Source organism: Nuphar pumila, chromosome 6 (genome assembly GCF_984573655.1).
Source record: "Nuphar pumila chromosome 6, dmNupPumi1.hap1.1, whole genome shotgun sequence".
Lineage (NCBI taxonomy): Eukaryota > Viridiplantae > Streptophyta > Magnoliopsida > Nymphaeales > Nymphaeaceae > Nuphar > Nuphar pumila.
Window position 1 is genome coordinate 18,600,436 of NC_143254.1, and position 20,810 is coordinate 18,621,245.

Genomic DNA, 20,810 nt, shown 5'->3' on the forward strand with positions numbered 1-20,810 from the left:
TGAAGGAGGATGCAATCAAAAGTGAAGGCTCAAGTTATTAGGTTAAAGAGCCACTATGATCCCAACAAGGAGAGAAGAATTAAGGGGAAGCTACCGTGTTTTGGAAAGAAGGGCGATCATAGGGTGAACAATATTGTGAGAGAATTTTTGCTCTACCTTTTGTGGCACATACTTATTCATCAACACTGGTGGAAAGACGATTCATAGATCGCACTTGGAACTATTGCATGGCCTAGATCACATCAATGAATATGCATGGAGAGCCGCTACACTTGCACACTTATATGCAAGTTTAAGTAGCGTGAGACATGAAAGACTTAATATCTTTGGCATGTTGGTGTTGTTAGAGGTATTTATTCCTTTATTATACCTAATTTTTTTATTTATACTCAAACATTATTTAATATTAATGATGTACTATACTTGTATTAATTTATATTAATCCTTTTATTGATTGTTACAGGTTTGGATATTAGAGCGCATATACATTCTAAGGCTCCTAAGACATGATTATCTCCTCAAATTTACATATATTGCAATGTGGAGTCGGCTACATAACGAAGAGGAAGGGAATGATTGAAGATCATTGGCTCCTCACATGGGAGGAACCAAATGCGTTGCAAAGTTGTGTGTGTTGATCAAGGCACATGTAAGTATTCTTGAAATAATTTTTTATATTTTTATAAATAATACGATATAAAACTAACCATGAATGAAACTTTGTTCTATTGGTAATATGATGCCTCTATGAAGACGTAGACCAGAAGGAGGATGTTGTGATTATGCAAACAAAGGACATCACGAGGAGTAATATTTGGTTTTACAATATAATGAAGTTGAGCATCAAATGGCTAGCTGAATAATCCAATAATTTGGGTTTGTTTAGCAACCACCTTATTGTTCTCACGTAGTTAGTAGAATCATCTCAAGAACAATGAAGGATTACGACACAATTTTCCTCTCCAAACTTGAAGACTAGATCGACGATGATAAAGATCCAATAACTTGTACTTAGCTTTGTTATTTGTCTTGAAAGGTTGGATGTCATTCACATTATTACGATGGAGATCATTGACACTGATTTGCTCATGTGGTTTCACATTCTCTACAGTGATTCTCTAAACTTGTACAACATCAATTGTTCATGAAAGTTCTTTATAGACTGCATGTCGAACATCTATATTCCTAATCAGTTTAGGCAATTACATGCCCTTGTTTGGGACATCAATATCATTCACTATTTAGGATACTTGGATGTTTGTCAAAGGACTCAGCTCAATAGACGGTGTCTAAGATAGATGCACAATTTTCACAGGATTCTCATCATTTCATTCATTAATTGTTTCTTGTTTAACTTCACAAGCAACAACTTCTTTATCTTTGCGAGTAATTAAATAAATATTACCATTAAAGAATATTGGTAAGAAATATCGGTGGATGACTGTTTCAAATATTTGGGATCTATCATTCGAAATGATGGAGAAATTGGTGGATATGTAAATCATAGGATAAAGGTTGGGTGGATGAAATGGAAAAGTACAATTGGAGTATTGTGCGATCGTAAAATGCCATTGCGGTTGAAGGGAAAGTTTTATAGGACGATAATTAGGCCCACTTTATTATATGGTACAGAATGTTGGGCTGCCAAGAGACATCATATTCAAAAAATGAGTGTAGCTGAGATGCGTATGCTTCGATGGATGTGTGGAAATACAATAAAAGATAAGATTCAAAACGAGGAGATACGTAAGAAGGTAGGCGATGCATCCATTGAAAATAAGATGAGAGAAAATCGTTTGCGGTGGTTTGGACATATTTGGTGAAAGCCTAATGATGCTCCAGTTAGAAGGATGGACAAATGAAAAAATATATTAGTCAAAAGAGGTCGAGGTAGGCCTAAGAAGACTTGGACGGAGATGATAGGAAAGGATATGAATGCTTTGAACCTCACCAAGGACATGGCATTGGATAAAAATGATTGGAGGAGAAGGATTCATGTGGAGGACCCAGAATGATTTTCTTTTTTGGTTCATATCGCCGACCCCAATTGTTTTGGGATGAAGGTGTAGTTGTTGTTGTTGTTGTTGTACCATTAAAGAACATTGATTCTACATAAGCATCGTTCAACATGTCTATCTATATTCAAAGAACAACTATATTGAAAGATCATTGACTCTTTCATATCTCTGATTTTATGAGACTTTAAAGCTATAATTTCTTTATAGTTGTTGTTAGACCATTATAGATTTTCAAGTAAGGTGACCAGTATTATGATAATATATTTTAACCCTTTCGAAGACCATCATTAACTTTCTACACCAACCATACAATATATCATTCATCTAATGAAAATAACATGTGAAAAAAAAAGTATCCATATATATTTCATACATTCAATTAACATAACTACCTACAACAATCACTATGAAAACCAATTACCCATATTCAATGCTTGTGCACAGTAAACCTAGCCACATTACACTAACATGAAAATAGTGAATATTGACTAAAAGACAAACAAACATAAATCATCTACAACACAAACCAATATATATATATATATATATATATGAAAAACCCTAAACATAGTAAACCCTAAATGGTAAATCCGGTAATAAATATTAAATAAAATATAGAAAAACATACAAAAAACATCAACAACAACAACCAAATACAAATACACATGAGGTTATTAAATGCTCATATATACAAAAAAAGAAAACTGTTTAGAATAAAAATATATATATATATATATATATATATATATATATATATATATATTATTTTTTTAAAACTCACCTTTCAGCCTAATTGGAAAAGTTGATGCAAAAGATATCACAACCTTGTCGTAATGTAACAAAAAAAATTCATGAGAATCACCGCAAGAGGAGATAAAAAATATTGTGGGTTCTACAGAGAAAAGGGTTAGGTTTTTTTAAAAAAACTAACAAAAAAAATGAAAAAAATGACTTTATATATGATTTAACAAAAATACAAATGTAAGAAAATTCATATACCAAAAATTTATGCAGATCACCCCATATTTGCAAGTCTCCTTGATCAATTACTTAAATGAGATATGCATGATTCTACGCGAACTTTGTACTATATATGCAAATTTAGTAAAATATTTGCAAAACTATGCCATTTTCAGTTAGTTTGCAAATTTGGTTATGTGAACTTCATACTATATATGTAAATTTAGTGTAATATTTGTGAAGTTATGACATGTTTCTGTTATACAAAGTTAACATATTTGATTATGTGAAATTTGTAGTATATATGGGCATTTAGTGGAATATTTGTGAAACTTCGACAAGTTTCAGTTACAAGAAGTTTACAAATTTAGTTATGCAAACTTCATGTTATATATGCAAATTTAACAAAATATTTGTAAAGTTTTTGAAAAGTTTCAGTTATAAAAAATTCATAGTTTTGGTTACATAAAAAAAATATATGAATTTACTTTTTAGTGACAGTTTGTGATACTTGAGCCTGTTGATATATTGCGTGAACTAAAGGTAAAATGATTATAAAAAAGTTGACATAAAGAAGATTTTTAAAATTATAATGATATTTTGAAAAACATGTCATTTTTGCACAGTATGATCGTTCTATGAAAAGAAAATATGAAAAATTTCGGTACTACAGTAGTCAGTAATTACGCATATGACGTAGTTGGGAAGGTGAGCCGTCCCGATTGTGAAAACTACCGACCACCAACACGTCCCGTCACGACAGTGAAAATCTACTTGGCACGGCGGGTTGCACCCTCGAAGCCTGATTCCAACCGATAACGCAGTTTGCCCTGTTATCCAAAACGCGTTGCAATTCACTGTGTCAGCCGCAAAACACTTCTTCCCTTTTGTCTTTGCCACTTGACTCTTACCGTTTGTCAACCAATTTCCATAAATTCCACCGCCTGTAAGATAAGACAACTACCCACCTCCCCCCCCCCCCCCCCCCCCCGGCTCCTCTCTCTCTATATATATTTATTTTATTTATTTATTGAAGAAAAGAGAAAGTAGTGGTCTTCTTTTATTCTTAGCTTTATTTCTTGAATTCACTTTTCTTTTTTTCTGTTTTAGCGTCTTCCCCAATCTGAAGGATATCATATTAGTGTGTAGATATAGAAATCTGGGTTTTGCTTGTTGGCTTAGATGGTGTAAGAATTGATTGGTGTTTGGATGGGTTTTTAATTATTGGTTGGTGAATTTGGGTTCTTGGGGAGAAAGGGTATCTGAAAATTTGGTGATCCTTGGGTGGTGTTGGTAGTAGGAATGGAGATGAGAATTGGGGAATTTTAGTTGATCGCGGTTGTTCTGTTGTTGTATCAAGATGATGGATAGGACCAGAAACGTGTGGGAGGGGTTTGTGAGGGAAGGGTCCTTCAAATGGGTTCTGGGTGGTAAGAGTTCAGATGATCAGGTGCAGGAAGAAATGGGCAGGTCTCCTTCGGGACGCCGCAAATGGTTCTTGGAGCTCTCCCTCATTTCTAATTCCGTCGTGGGGCGCTGCTCGAAGTAATTTGTTTTCCGTCTTAGATCTCAATTACAGTTGATTCTGCTTTGAATTCTGTTGTTTAGTTTGGAATTCAAGGAAGCTATTTTCTTCCCATTGAAATATGCATTGAATGCATCGGTAATTTGCGACGGGAATAAATTTGTGCTTGTTTTGCGATGCTTTTCACTTGATTCTGCTGTTTTCATTTTCGTGTTTCCGATGGATGTAGATTTTTCTTGCAGATTGCATGACTGAGTTAGTAATAAATGAGGAAATGATTCTTTGCCCGCTTCACAAGGATACAATAACACAGGAATATTTTTTCGCATGCTTTTGCATGAAATCTATCATTCACCAGATCCTTTCTTCTAGAAAAGTAAATTCTAAGGGAGGAAATTTTTTGACTGCATGCATCGAGTAGGAAATAGTATAAAATTCAACATTAACAGCACAATGTTGCCATACCTTTCTAGATATTTTCAAGAAATCAATCAAGCTGGTATGTCAAAAATTGCAGATTGTCTACAGGAAGATTGCTCAACTTCTAGATATTGAGGGGGCACTTAAGCAGAGAAGGAACTCATAGTGTAACATTAAGTTGATGAGTTTGGCTAGAATTAAACATGGAAAGCTGAACTCCTTATGACAGTGATTGTACATTGTGAGTGGAAAATAGTTGAACATCTTTGGGTGATAAATTTGGGATGTTGTACCTTAGCAAATAGATTTTGTAGTTTATGCATTATGATGTTGTATCTCTTGGGTTGATCATTGTCATTGGGTAAAATTAGTATCTGATTAGTGGAGCATTATTTCGTTTCTGATTCTGTATCATTTTTTAGTGGAATTTATATTTAAAAGGTGTTGAAAAAACTAATATCTTGGAGAATTTATGAAGACTTTATCACAAAAGCTAATGGTTGCTTCATTAGGACATTGGACAGAGCTTACAAAGGTCCAAAAGTAAGATTTATAGTGGAAACATTTCCAAGCCATTTTGTCACCCACTATGTTTGCTGAAAAACTGTTCTTTCTGATATCCAATTGTCACATACAGGATTGAGTGTGCCGCATAAAGTATTCATGATACAAAGATTGAGTATGTCCTTTATATGTATATAGTAATCCATGTCAAAGTTCAAATTTGTATCATCCTGTCCATGATTTGGTAAAATAATCATCTTAATATGCTCTTTTTGGAGGATCCACAGGATCTGAGCAAGACTACTTAGGCTTCATCACGATCTGCCTTGTTCCTTTAATTGAGGTTGTTTGCCTAAGTTCTATTTCCCCATTCATTCCTATATAAAGCTAAAACTAGAACCCACAACCTAGGAAGGATGTGATTTTGGTTGGCCTAAGAGGGAGCAACATCTCATTATTGATGCCAAAATCTGTACAGATATGCAACACATATGCTTCCTACTATAAATCAACATTTTCTACTAGAGAAACAAGAAAGAAGAGAAATGAAACAAAAAATAATTTAGATTCTGAATGTGCAGTCAGTGATGCAATAAGAAACATGAATTTTTCAATCAGAATTTTGTGACATGGCAATTCAGTAATAACCTCTGAATTCTTTGCAACTTTTCTGGTAAAACAACAGAGTCTTTACCAAGGTTGTAAGTATCGTACCCGTATCAATCGGGCCTAAATTAAGACCATATAGTATCGTATTGTAAATTTTTAATAAAATTTTTCCAAAAATCCAAGAAAATAAAAATAAAATCAGAAAAATTAACAAAAACTCTAAAAAAATCATATCACATGAAACAATGGTAAATTTCACAAAATACAACCACAAAATCACATATGAAGCATTTATGTCTCTATGAGCTGCATAAGACATCATCAAACATCAACTAATATTGAATCATAGATAATATTGCATGCATATCTCACAAGAAAAATGCAAAATATTAAATATCTTGCAATTAAGAACATGCCACAAGACTTATACTTTTATATTACATAAAAAAAAATATTATGGCAATAGTTGCACTCGATTTTCAATCGGTTTCCACTCATTATTTGAGTGCCTTTTTAGCAAACCATAAAAGCCCTCTAGTTTGCTCACAGATCGGCCCCCAAATTGCTCTCACGAGTCCTGGGGTGCATGGATACCTCTCTAATGACTTCTACACAAATGAGGGAGTCGGCCCTCAAGAGGTCTTTAAAACCCAACAACAACAAACAACAACAACAACAACTACGCCTTCATCCCAAAACAATTGGGGTCAGCGATATGAACCAAAAAAGAAATTCATTTTGGGTCTTCCACATGAATCATTTTCCTCCAATCATTCCTATCCAATGCCATGTCCTCGGAGAGGTTCAAAGCATTCATATCCTTTCCTATCATCTCCATCCAAGTCTTCCTAGGCCTACCCCGACCTCTTTTAACTAATATATTTTCCCATTTCTCCAACCTTCTAACTGGAGCATCATTAGGCCTTCGCCGAATATGTCCAAACCATCGTAAACGATTCTCTCGCATCTTATTTTCAATGGGTGCAACACCTACCTTCTTACGTATCTCCTCGTTCCGAATCTTATCTTTTATTGTATTTCCACACATCCATCTAAGCATCCGCATCTCAGCTACACTCATTTTTTGAATATGATGTCTCTTGGCAGCCCAACATTCCGTACCATATAGTAAAGCGGGTCTAATAGTCGTCCTATAAAACTTTCCCCTCAACCGCAATGGCATTCTACGATCGCACAACACTCCAGTTGCACTTTTCCATTTCATCCACCCAACCTTTATCCTATGATTTACATCTCCATCAATTTCTCCATACTTTTGAATGATGGATCCCAAATATTTGAAATAATCATTCACCGGTATTTCTTGCTCACCAAGCTTCACTACACTCCCATCACTACTTCGTTGCTTACTAAACCGACATTCCATATATTGAGTCTTACTCTTACTCAACTTAAAACCTCTAGCTTCTAATGTCTGTCTCCATAATTCTAACTTAGCATTAACCCCAGCTCTAGACTCATCAATCAAAACAATATCATCAGCAAACAACATACACCACAGTACATTTTCTTGAATTGATCTCGTAAGCTCATCCATCACTATCGCAAATAGGAAAGGGCTTAAAGCAGATCCTTGATGTAACCCAACCGTTATCGGAAAATTGGTTGTCACCCCTCCACAAGTGCGGACATTGGTTACTACTCCTTCATACATATCTTTAATTATACTAATGTACTTGAGAGAAACACCTTTCTTCATCATTGTCCACCAGAGAACGTCCCTAGGTACTCTATCGTATGCCTTCTCTAAATCAATAAAAACCATATGCAAATCTTTGTTCCTCTCTCTATATCTTTCAATAAGTTGTCTAAGAAGATGTATAGCTTCCATAGTTGATCTTTCAGGCATAAAACCAAATTGATTCTCCGATATCATGACAACCTTCTTCAACCTAGACTCAATCACCCTCTCCCAAAGTTTCATAGTATGACTCATGAGTTTTATACCACGATAGTTTGTGCAATCTTGTATATCACCCTTATTCTTATATAAAGGCACCAAAGTACTCTTCCTCCACTCATTAGGCATCTTATTTGTTCGCCAAATCAAGTTAAAAAGATTTGTCAACCATTCTAAACCTTTCTCTCCCAAGCATTTTCAAGCCTCGATAGGTATACCATCTGGGCCAACTGCCCTTCTTGATTTCATTTTCTTCAAAGCCTCTGCAATTTCTTTCTTTTGAATCTTGCGCATGAAGTCACGATTTATCTCATGAAAAGGAATGGAGAAGTCTCCAAGATCTTGAGCATGACTATCATTAAATAGCTTATCAAAATAATCTTTCCATCTCTCCTTAATCTCCTCATCTTTAACTAAAACCCTTTGCGTTTCATCTTTGATACATCTAACCATACCCAAATCCCTCGATTTCCTATCTCTCATCTTTACAAGCCTATAAATATCCTTCTCGCCTTCTTTGGTATCCAACTTATCATAAACCTCCTTATATACCTTAGCCCTCGCGTTTCGAACTACTTTTTTAGCTTCCTTCTTTGCTATCATATACTTCTCCAAATTCTCATTATCACGACTCTTACTTAGATCTCTATAACACTCTCTTTTAACCTTAATAGCTAATTTGACATCCTCGTTCCACCATGATGTATCCTTACCTAGTGGTGCACCGCCTTTAGACTCACCCAATACCTCCTTAGCCACTTTTCTCATGCCACCCGCTATCTTATTCCACATTGATTCTGAATCCTCCGCGAGACACCAATCATCTTCCTTAACTACCTGCTCTACAAACATTCCTTGTTTAGCTCCTTTCAGTGCCCACCACTTAATTCTAGGATCTATCCTATGTCTATCCCTTTTGCGGCATTGTCTAATTCTAAGATCTAAAATTAAGACTCTATGTTGTGTAGCTACACTTTCTCCCGGTATAACCTTACAATCGATGCAACAACCTCTATCTCTCTTTCTAAGTAGGAAAAAATCTATCTGACTCGTATTAATCCCACTTTTAAATGTTACTAGGTGAGACTCCCTCTTCCTAAACCAAGTGTTTGCTAAGATCATATCATAGGACAAACAAAAATCTAAAATCCTTTCTCCACTTTCATTTCTTTCTCCTATACCATAGCCTCCATGGATACTCTCAAATCCATCCCTACTAATGCCTACATGTCCATTAAGGTACCGCCGATGAAAAGCTTTTCTCCATAAGATATCCCTTGTACTACTCCATTTAAATCTTCCCAAAATTGATGCTTAATGGAATCATCTAAACCTACTTGAGGTGCATAAACACTAATAATATTAATAATATCCGTACCTAATACTAATTTAATAAGTAAAATTCTATCACCCTTCCTACGGACCTCAACTACATTATCTATAAACTGACGACTCATAACAATCCCTACTCCATTCCTATTCTTATTTATTCCTGTATACCAAATCTTATATCCCCAAGGTTCTATCACTTTCGCTTTCTCACCTACCCATTTGGTCTCTTGTAGACATAAAATATCAACCTTTCTCCTACACATAACATCTACTAACTCTACCAACTTACCAGTTAAAGACCCTATGTTCCAAGTGGCTAACCTAATTTTATGGTCTTGGACTAACTTCTTTACCCCCACCCGTCCAACAAAGTGAGGGAACCCTTGCCTATTTGACACCACACCGGGGCGCCGGTGTGACGCGTCGCTTCTGGGCGACGACCTAGCAACCCTTGCCCATTTATCACTGCCTCCGGGCCTAGAGAGTACAGCGCGTCGCTCAGTAGGGAACGCCCCAACGAAATTCTCATATTGGTTCATTTTCATAGGGTATGACTAAGTTTTTATGCTGGCTGTCACAGGCCTACCGCAACCCTCCTCCTTTATCCGGACTTGGGACCGGCAGTGTATAACTAAACAATTATACACAGGCGGAGTTAAGAGGTCTTTAAAACCCAAAACTGAAAAATTATGATTTTGCCATTTTTTAAGAGTGCTGACCCTATATCGTATGATACACTCCGTATCGTACAATATTGTACGATACCGGCATGTATCGTACAATACATACGATACAGCTATGATACACACTCGTATCACAATACGAGTGCGTACGTATCGATATTCTAAGCAGATACGTATCATACCGTATACATACAACATTGGTCTTTACCATCCAAAGAGCTTGTTTTAGTTTACTCTTTGATGCTTGAAAAGAATCATGAAGGGAATCTCCTTTTGAAAGCATTCACTATAAATTTACGTGTGCAATGGCTGCAGTCTAATTTTTGAAGAAGGTAGTCATTGCTCACATTATTAAAAATATTTTGTTTCTCCAATAAATTAAAATACAGTACTGATACTCAGGAGAAGCCATCGTCTACTAAGTCCAATATAGGCTCAAATATCTCCTTGCTTAAAATGTCTCAAGAACTTAGACACTTTCATCTCAGAACAACAAAATAATCAGAACAGGGTCTGCTCTATTCATGTCGAAGTCAGATTCTTGGGTGCTTATTTCCTGCAATGTTTAATGTTATCAAATGAACAGAAAAGGAAATATAATTGGTACTAAGTTTAAAAATTCCAATATGAGTTGGATATGTAAATTTCTATTGGCCTTAGGTAATCACAACTCAAAACCCTGCCTATTTTTCAGATACTAGCATGCATAAATTTATGCTAGCAGGAAGTTATATGATTTGCAGGCCCTGCAAAGGTTATTCAAGCGCCTCTGCCATTTAGTCATGTTTGTTTTCTTAATTGATTCATACATAACATTTAAGTATTTTGGAATCTCAGCTACAGAATAGCTTAAGTACAAGAGGATCAAATCATGGTTAGTTTGTTGCTGCAGGATATGTTAAATGACTTTTCTCTTGGTTTGAAATTTAAGGTGGTTTGAAATGTTATCTTCATTTAATATCATTGGAAGTTCATATCTGATATATGTCAAGATAGTGATTATTAAAAATTAATTGGTTGAAAGTCATAGTTCATCCTGATTTATAACCTATATCAAGGAGATACTTTGACAAGGATCAGTTGTTGAGATTAGGGTTTGTTTTGTCCTACGTAAGTCCATGTGCTTAATTTTGCTTTAAACTATTGATTCAATGCAGAATTCTTGACATACCCATGGATGAGCTTCGTAGAAACTTCGATTCGGAGGCTTCGGACTCTATTAAACATCCATTACGATTTGGAAGGAACTTCTTGGAGTATTGCTGTTTCCAGGTTCTTGCTCTGGTTACTCAAGAAAAAGGGCATCTCAGTGATAAAAACTTTCGACGACTAACTTATGATATGATGCTTTCGTGGGAATTCCCACAATCCACCATCCAACCTTTGGTTAATGTAAGTTTTTCATATATTATCTGTGGGAAAAAAGTAAAGTTCTTGATCTGTTTTTTTTTGGAACCAGTACATTCCCTTTAAAGGAAAAAAAGAACTCCAAGGGGAACTAATGTATGTTATTGCAAAGTTGGAAAATGAATATTGACTGAAGTGCTTTTCTATGATTTATATATTTGAATGCCTTATCTCGATCATGAATTATTTGCTGGATACTGATATTCCTGTTGTGGCGATAAGTCCTTTTGTTATTTTCCTAAGTTGTTTGTACATATTTCTTGTGCCAGGTTGATACTGATAATAGTGTTGGGAAAGAGGCTTTTTGTCGAATTTCTCCAGCCATACCCACTATTGCAGATGTAATTACATGTCATGATCTTTTTGATGTACTTACTAGTTCTGTTGGGGGTCGTCTGACTTTCTCCATCTACGATAAGTACCTTGGGGGCCTGGACAGGTTAGCTCCATCTTTCTATGTGCTTATAAACAATGTAATGTGATAATGGTTCCCTTTTTCTTTTTTCAATTGCTTCTAATATTTGATGCCTCCAATTTCCTTACCATGTTTTGATGTAGTTTGAAGACCTAGTGATTTGCTGCTCATTGTTCTGTATTGACTCACCTGGGTCAACCCAGTGACTTCTGAGAATTTGTTAATTTTGGTTATATATATATATATATATAAAAGTAGTAAACATCATATTGTATGTGCAAAGAAAAATCTTGTGTACAGTGCCAGAAATGTTATGACATAAAAAAGATAACTTTTAGCAATTTACTGGTAACTACCAAAAAAACATATAGGATGTTGAATCATTATATTTAGGATTTACGTACTTCTAAGAGGTCGGCACATGTGTGTTGATGTGGTGCAACATGGGTGTGGATCAGAGTTACCGGAAACGCACATGTACTAGGGGAAGCGTGCTTCCCCGAGACGCGCTTCGGAAGCGCGAAACGCGGCGCTTCCGAAACACATGGGGAAGCGCATGAAAAATATAGGAAGCGTGTCCCCCTTTAAAGGGGTACGCGTCCCCATTTAAAGGGAAGCGCATCCCCCTATAAAAGGGTACGCGTCCCCCTTTAAAGGGAAGCACACTCCCCTTTAAGCGTCCCCCCTTTAAAGGGCTACGCGTACTCCTTTAAAGGGGGACACATTTTTTAAAATGTCAAGTTTGCCCTTTTTAAAAAAAAAATTAACACGTGAAAAACAAAAAATTTAAAGAAAATCGTTTTTGAATAAGGGCAAAATGGATATTTTCAAAAAAATCATAAAGATAAAAAAAAAGAAACTTAGGGTATTTGTTTTTTTCATCCGACTCTCTCTCTCATTTTCGGCCACCGGCGAGCTCCTCCTCCATTGACATCCGACGATCGATGACCTCCTTCATTGACGTCCAACGACCGACGACCTCCTTCATTGACGTCCAACGACCGACGACCTCCTCTTCCATTCACGTCCGACGACCTCCTCCACCGACGTCCGACGACCGGCGACCGGCGACCGACGACCTCCTCCACCGACGTCCGACGATGTCTCTATTCAGGTACGCTCTCTTTTCTCGATTCTCTCTCCTATGTCATTTCTCGTCCCTCCGTTGTTGCTGTTTGATTTGCTATCGAGTCTCGATCGAGCTCGATGCGTGCTTGGTTGGAAATGAATGGAAAGAAACTGATGGGTTTGATTGGGTTTCAGCCGGCACGTTGGCGATGCTGTCAATGTGCGTTAGATACGTGAATTTTTAAGATGTCTTGGTGACATCGATCGATTCGTATCAGCGAAGCAGGATTTCTGCATCAATCGCTCACAGGGAGTCACTTTGCTAGCTGCGACGCTTGGTTAATAGCAAAGTTGTAAATCTTGTTATTGGTATTTTCTCGACGATGAACGAAAATATTGCAATAAATTGAAGAAATTTGTTTTTTGTTTTTGTGTGTGTGGGGGGGGGGAATCAATGTACATTTAAAACTTGAAAATGTATGAGAAAACACAATAAAAGCATTAAAATATAAAAATGTAGATATCATGTTAATGATATTGCAACAAAAACCATGATATGTTCAAAATGTCTCGTTTTTTGTGGGGGGATTGTATTTGTTTATGAAGATCTTGAGCTAAAACAACGTGGCTTAAAAAATCTCGAGATATTTTTGTGAGTATGGTTAATAGATATGAAGTGCATTTGGGATTTGGGGGGTTACTAGTTAATTGGGCGACCCCACACTATTGTGTGTACTCAGTTGAGCTAAGATTGGGCTTGCTTAGGTGCAGTGTTTTTTCCATTCTTCATTATCTTGTTGGGTCTGCAGTGTCACTTGCAATCTTGTTTTAATCAATTAACCAGGAGAAATGTCTAACTAGGAAATAATGTAGCCTAGGGAATTTGGATCATGTTGGTTGTGTTAATGTCTTCGTTACTCCTGTTCCTTTAGTCTAAAATATCCTAGTATGTGGGTAGAGGTTTGTCAACAAAATATACAAGAATAAATTATAAGGAGTTTTGTCTTTTTTCCTAATGAGTTAATTTTGGATGTTGGCATGCATTTTGGTGTTAGGAAGATATGTGGAGGAGCTGTTGTACACAATTAATTGGATTAACACGAGTTCCTTCTTCAGACCTGCAACTTAATGAAAATATACATGCTTCCCTTTCGCTTCTCATTCGAATCCTATGTCGCTTCCTTCTTCGCTTCTGGTTCGCTTCCTAGGTCACTTCCGAGACGCTTCCTAGGTCGCTTCCGAGACGCTTCCTAGGTCGCTTCCGAGATGCTTTCCGGTTCGCTCCTAAGTCGTCCCGCGCTTCCCGCTTCCTAAAATTGTAGAACTGCCTCGCTTCCCGCTTCCGCTTCCCGCTCCCGCTTCCTCGACTGGCAACTCTGGTGTGGATACGGGTGTGGCACCTAAGATGGCAGGACTCCAGGCAAGCAATATCAAATGTGGTCAATCCACATCTGACCATGTTGATCAAATTTTAGACTCACTCAATTCTGACTGAAACTAAAATTGCCCATCACTTTTGGAAAAGCATAAAAGGGGGGGTTTGGGCACTGATTGACCGCTCACCTACACCGGCTTTGCCAGTCTTCTCTTCACACCTCTTGGTAGCATGCCTCAGGACAACACACATACTCTCTCTCTCTCTCTCGTATGTGGCATGCAATTTGTAATACCTGGCACAGACCTAGGTGTTATGAATCAGAATTAGGTCCGCTCTGATCCTGGTCTGATTAGTCAACTTGGCACAATTTAATCGACCCCAGACTACAACCAAATGTAGGTCCAATTTTCCGATTGGTCCTCAAGTTGTTGTCATACCTGCTATACATGTGACATAGTTTAGGAGTGATAAAATTGTGCTTCAGACATTACAATCAACTAATAAGCCATATCCATCAAATTCCACAATTAGCGCTCATGAAACCAAAACATAGTTCTAACTTGTGATATTAAAAAATAATCAAGATTTTCTGTGAAAAAATATTATCAGAGATTTAAACCAAGGTTGTCAGACTAGGAAGCAGGGAAACGATACAGGAAGCGGAAGCGGAAGCAGAAGCGAGAAGCGAGAAGCGATGCATTTTAAAATATATAGGAAGCGGGAAGCGAGGAATAAAAAAAACAATATAAGAATTGAATGAGAATACAAATGGAATGCAAATAAAAACTAAAATAAGTGTTTATTCTTAAATTTCATGATTTTTTAGTGTAAGAATTAAATTTTTAACAAAATCTAAAAATGATGACTGCTAATTTAGAGAAAGCACATGGAAGAAGTCAGTGAGAAGTGTGAGAGAAAACACATAAAAATATGAAAAGTAGAGTGAGAAAACATATAATAAGAATAAATGAAGCATGTAGAAAGCATGGGAGTATCGAGATTCCCATCAAGTTTCGGAAGCGAGTATCGCGCTTCCGAAGTGGGTTTTCGAGAAGCGGGCTTCCCACCTATCTAAGAAGCTTCCGGTCCTCAAGTTGTCATACTTGCTATACATGTGACATAGTTTAGGAGTGATAAAATTGTGCTTCAGACATTACAATCAACTAATAAACCATATCCATCAAATTCCACAATTAGCGCTCATGAAACCAAAACTTAGTTCTAACTTATGATATTAAAAAATAATCAAGATTTTTTGTGAAAAAACATTATCAGAAATTTAAACCAAGGTTGTCAGACTAGGAAGCAAAAGTGGGAAACGATACAGAAAGCGGAAAGGAAGTGGGAATCGAGGAATAAAAAAAACAATATAAGAATTGAATGGGAATAGAAATGGAACACAAATAAAAACTAAAATAAGTGTCTATTCTTAAATTTCATGATTTTTTAGTGTAAGAATTAAATTTTTAACAAAATCTAAAAATGATGACTGCTAATTTAGAGAAAGCACATGGAAGAAGTCAGCGAGAAGCATGAGAGAAAACACATAAAAAACATGAAAAGTAGAGTGAGAAAACATATAATAAGAATAGATGAAGCGTGCGGAAAGCTTGGGAGAATCGAGATTCCCATCAAATTTTGGTAGCGAGGAGTATCATGCTTCTGAAGCGAGTTTTCGGGAAGCGGGCTTCCCACCTTTCTAAGAAGCTTCCTGTAAAGAAGAAGAAGAAGATCCAATCAAATACGAACCCAAGAGAGTCTTCACCAAGGCTTTGACAAATATGAGCAATGCTCATATTTGCCCACTTCCTACAACGGCCACACGGGGAAGGATTCACCCACCTCAACGATTTTTTGAACCAAAGTAGCAGCTGCAATAAGATTGCCTACTCTTGCTTGATTTTTGAAGGGATAAAATTCTGTTTTTCCAATGTTGATACATGCTCATGGGGCTTAAGTTGTCGATACTCACGGTTGATGCAGGGCACTCTAAGTATGGGTCTATGCTGCCACTGCGAAGGGCATGATTTGCAACCCTCTTTTATCTACAAGACTTTCCATCATGTGCATGCTTGAACAATGAAAACAGGATCTGTCATTCACATCACTTTCGTACCAGCAGAATACGCAGCAATAGGGATGTGCACGCCTATCTATCAACCGCCTTCCACGCTCAGTAGCTGAGGCCTTACAACTACCAAGGGAACCATGATGTTGTAGCTTCATCATTAACAGAGACAACAACTCCGTCTATGTCCTACTATTTGACATAACAAAGTGGCCTTGTTGTTGTGCACAGCCACAACAGCTTGCGCTTTTGGTGATCTTCTCACATGTTGTGGCTGCACTTTGAGAAGGTACCCGATGAAGACTAACCATGTACATCATTTTGAAGTCTTCACTATATAGGGATTTCATGTGAGAAAGCTCTCCCCCTGGGTCAAACGGGGAGTTGACACATACGTCATCCATTTTTATAATTTGCAAATTACAAAATTTACATTTCCTAATTTGTCTATCTTTGTTGCCATTCGCGAAAAACTCCTCAACAAGGTGAACTTCACCTAATGCTGGTTTGTTTGAGTGAAGGAAATAAGGTCCTAACTGAACCCTCAACTCGTCACCCTTCGAAGGAAACGACTCAGCCAGCTCCCCTTTCGGACTATGGAACACTAGACTTTTATCATCCCTTTTGCCAAGGTGCGCACGAGCTACTGCAACTTCGGAACTCGGGATTTTTGCTTCTTTTTGTGGAGTTACGAAGTCCACAGGAAGGGTGGTTGGGACCTCCATTGTCGGCTGCAGGTGGAGGTGGCACATGCCAGCTGCAGGGTGTGCATCAGCAGGGACATCAAGGACTGCATCTAGATTCCCATCTATGAGAATCTGATTCATTCCTGCACATCCATCGGGATTGGATCCTTGCTTGTCCTTCCTTTCGTCACGCTTCACCTCGAGGAATCCACCACCTTCGTTATTGGATTGTAGCTACAGTTGGGCAGCTCACACACCCACTTGTTGTTGCATCAAGTCGAGGGTTTGTTGAAGGTTGGCTTCAAAATCAGCCATGCGAACACCACCAATTTTGGTGTTGATTCTCCCACCAAACTTTTTGAACTTAGGATTCATTGTTGGTGGTTGGCCTTGGCCTTGCTTAGGTGGCATAGGGTTTGCTCAGGTTCACTCTGATATCAATTGTTGTGTTCCTGGTGGGCCTAGGTTAGATTGGGTTCGGTCGAGTAGGTTAGGTAGGCTAACACAATCAAAACAAGGTTTGGTTCTGTTGGATTTTGATGGAGCTTGGGAGAAAATTTATTTCTCACAAATGGCTGCACAGAAAAATTTAAAATTTTAGGTCAAGATTCTAGACATGTGAGGGAAGGTCCTATCAAAATTTCAGGACCGAACTATACTAGGTTCAGGAGATACAGGCCAGGGTTTGGGTTCTGGACAAGATAGGATTGTGTTTTGACTCTGACAGGCTGCACTAGAAAAATCAAATCTCCCGACTGGAGTGGAGATAAATTCTGATTTTTGCAGGGTAGGATAGGGACATGTTGGGAAATCTGTGGTTCAAATTTAAGTCCTAAACTTGTTAGGGTTAGGGAGATATAATGTCTGTCTGTAAGTCGGACTGTAGTTCACAGTAAAATAAATGTGGCCAAGACAGTTCAAGAGTAAGTTTGTCTTAGGGTCAGGGCTGGTTGAACTTACTAGGGTGCAGGTAGGCTTAGTAGGGACGTCTACTACTGGGCTACAGGCTGGGGGGTTCGAGTGGAGGTTGGATTCTCCAAGGGTGAGTCTGAGCCGCCGGTTGCTTGCGGTAGGTCACACAAACTAGGACTTGGGAAGCAGCCTAAGTCCTCTTGTTGGGGAGACCTACTAGAGGTCTAGACTCTAAAGGCTTAGAGCCTTAGAGCAGCAGAGAGAGACATGAAAGAGGGCTTAGGGGCCAATAGAGAGAGAAAGAGAGTCCAAACTCAATTCATATTTTCATTTCTTCTTTTTCAAAGGGGAATACATGGCCTATATATAGGCACAAGAGTGGCTATTTACAGCCCTCACAAGTTACAAGGTTCAACTTAAATTGAGAGCTAAATAGAGATAAAACCTTTGCTAGAATTAGGTAACACCTACTTATCATTTCAACTAAACACCTCCTTGACTTGACCATACTTAGCCAAGCCACCATCTTCCTTTCTTAGGCCTTCTTTAAACCAGGCTGCACAGCCTTCCAAACACCAAAAATAGAGGAAGTCGTCCCTTAGAGCGGGCCCCACAAGGGCCAGCTGGTCAACCAATGGATCTGGGTATTTTGGACACAGTTCCAATTGGATCTTGTGGACATTTTGGATATGGGTCAAAAAATGATCGGTATCAAATAGTAAGGCTGAATGTGTGGTAACTTGAGAACTGGTCACTTCCCCAGTGAACCTGGGAGGCCTGGGCGCTAAAAAACATTGGCCTGATAAATTGTGCACTGCTGGAAAAATGGCAGTGGGTTCGTGAAAGATAAACTATGGATTAGTATGGCTTGTAGAACAGCCATGGAAGTGGCTTGTGAACAAGAAGTGGATAAAGTTTCTGTGTATATGGAAATGTTGGATGATGGTGCTTGATGATTTGAAAAAGTTTACGGCAACAAAATTGGGCAAAGGATTGTCACTAAAGTATTGGGCTGATAACTGATGAGCCATGATTTGGGATGATAACTGATGAGCCATGACACTTCTGCGTCAAGATTTTCAACAACCTTTTGTAGGGTTCCTCTCATGTCAACATCTTCTGCTTTACTCTCATGTTCTAAGCTTTCAGTGTGTTGATTGCATGATGGTTTTGAGTGATGATATTCCTTGAATGTAACTTCATACTTAACCCTGGCGAAAACCAAAAATAGTTTCCTAAAATATCTGCACAAGAGGAAGCTATGGTCTGTTGAGAGGAATAGAGAATATAGTATTGACAAGTAGGCTGTAGAGGAATATGTGAGGGACCAGTGGCCACTAAGCTGCATGTAAGAGACTGATGGTTCTTCCTTTATGGTGCAGATGCAGAAGGAAGTGTTATCAGCCAGATTATTTCACATGAGCAGTATATGATGGTGGTGTTGATGACTGCATATCCGAGTCCAAGTGTGGATGATAAGTGTGAGCAGTCTCAGATAAAATAGAAATGCAAAGCTGATTTCAAATTTCCCAATGCTATGATAACATGCGTAGATTACTCCAGGAGGTTTTGGATTCATTTCTTAATGGATCCTTGTTAAATCAATATGCATAAATATGCACCTAAATGCGTGGTAGATGACAAAAATGCAGTTATATGCCGAAGTTCTTTCGAGTACATTGTTATAATAAGACGTACACGAGATGAATTTGTTTTGAGTTTAATGTGTTAATACGTGTTTGGTGGCTAATTTGTTGTGGTTTTATTTGTTCAAAAAATTTTAATCAATTCTTTTAGATGATGTTGAGAATTGGTTTCAAATGTGGAAACTCATCTCACCTTTACAGGGCAATTAAAGCAATGACAAACCAGTCGGATTCATCTCTCATTTCTACTCCACGGTCAGCTAAGAGCGAAAGGATCCTTGAAATTGATGGCACAGTCACCACACAACCAGTACTCCAACGTGTCGGTGCTTCTACTTGGCCAGGCAAAGTTCAAGTTTAACTGAGTACCTATTTCTAATTAATGTCTATAATAATCTCTTTTGTGTTGCTTAATAGAATATTTCAGTTCTCTTAAATTACATGCCATCATATCCATTAGTTTTTTAAAATGCAGGCAGGTTAATTTTAACAGATTATGCACTTTATTTTGAATCACTCCGGGTTGTCTCCTATGACAAGGCAAAGAAATATGACTTATCAGAGGAATTAAAGCAGGTTGTGAAGCCTGAGTTGACTGGGCCTTGGGGATCACGACTATTTGACAAGGCAGTTCTGTATAGTTCAATGTCTTTGTAAGTTGCAAAATTGCAACATATTACAATTGGGCATGTTTCATTTTGTTGGTCTTTTATATAAGGATGTTTCCAAATGCCCACCAAACTTTTTATCTTAATTGATATACAAACCGTAGTTTTCAGAAATTTCAAGTGACTCTGGGTTAATGTTGATTATGGAGTTAAAATAACCTGTCATCCTATAGATTTATCTGTAAAATTCTTCCCTTATTCTGAATTTATTTTTAACATACCAAATGTTCATTGTTGCCATCTGACAAAGATCACTAAAGTAAGACAAAGCTTTTTTTCAGCTTTATTGTTTGAGACAAAGAAGTCAACATAAGGTTGAGTGAAGTTAGCACTAAAATAAGAATTAGTTAATTTTGTAAGGATAAATTAGTTATTTGGCCATAAAAGTTTAATGGAAGTTTAACTCGTGAATTTGTTTTCTTATTCTAGGTTAAAAGTTTGTGTATTTGAAAATTGAGAAAGCTTTGGTAGATATTTAATTAGAACGAAAAGTTTGGTGGTCATCTGAAAATTGCTTTGTACTATGGTCATGCTAGAATTGTCCTTTTGCGGGCTTAGACTTTATGCTGAAAATTGTTTCTTGGAAATTG

The 20,810-nt window shown here is 37.5% G+C and overlaps 1 protein-coding gene across 2 annotated transcripts in view; it reads left to right on the forward strand.

Moving 5' to 3' along the window:
* The first annotated feature begins 4,008 nt into the window (after positions 1–4,008).
* The window catches only part of LOC149834184 (uncharacterized), a 43,277-nt gene continuing 26,475 nt past the window's right edge, over positions 4,009–20,810 (forward strand). For both annotated transcript variants that reach the window (XM_090011269.1, XM_090011271.1), the window contains exons 1-5: positions 4,009–4,523; positions 11,130–11,364; positions 11,649–11,818; positions 19,754–19,896; positions 20,028–20,205. In XM_090011269.1, coding sequence (XP_089867395.1) covers positions 4,339–4,523; positions 11,130–11,364; positions 11,649–11,818; positions 19,754–19,896; positions 20,028–20,205 — 911 coding nt within the window. In that variant the 5' untranslated portion in view covers positions 4,009–4,338. The remainder of the gene's footprint in view (positions 4,524–11,129; positions 11,365–11,648; positions 11,819–19,753; positions 19,897–20,027; positions 20,206–20,810) is intronic.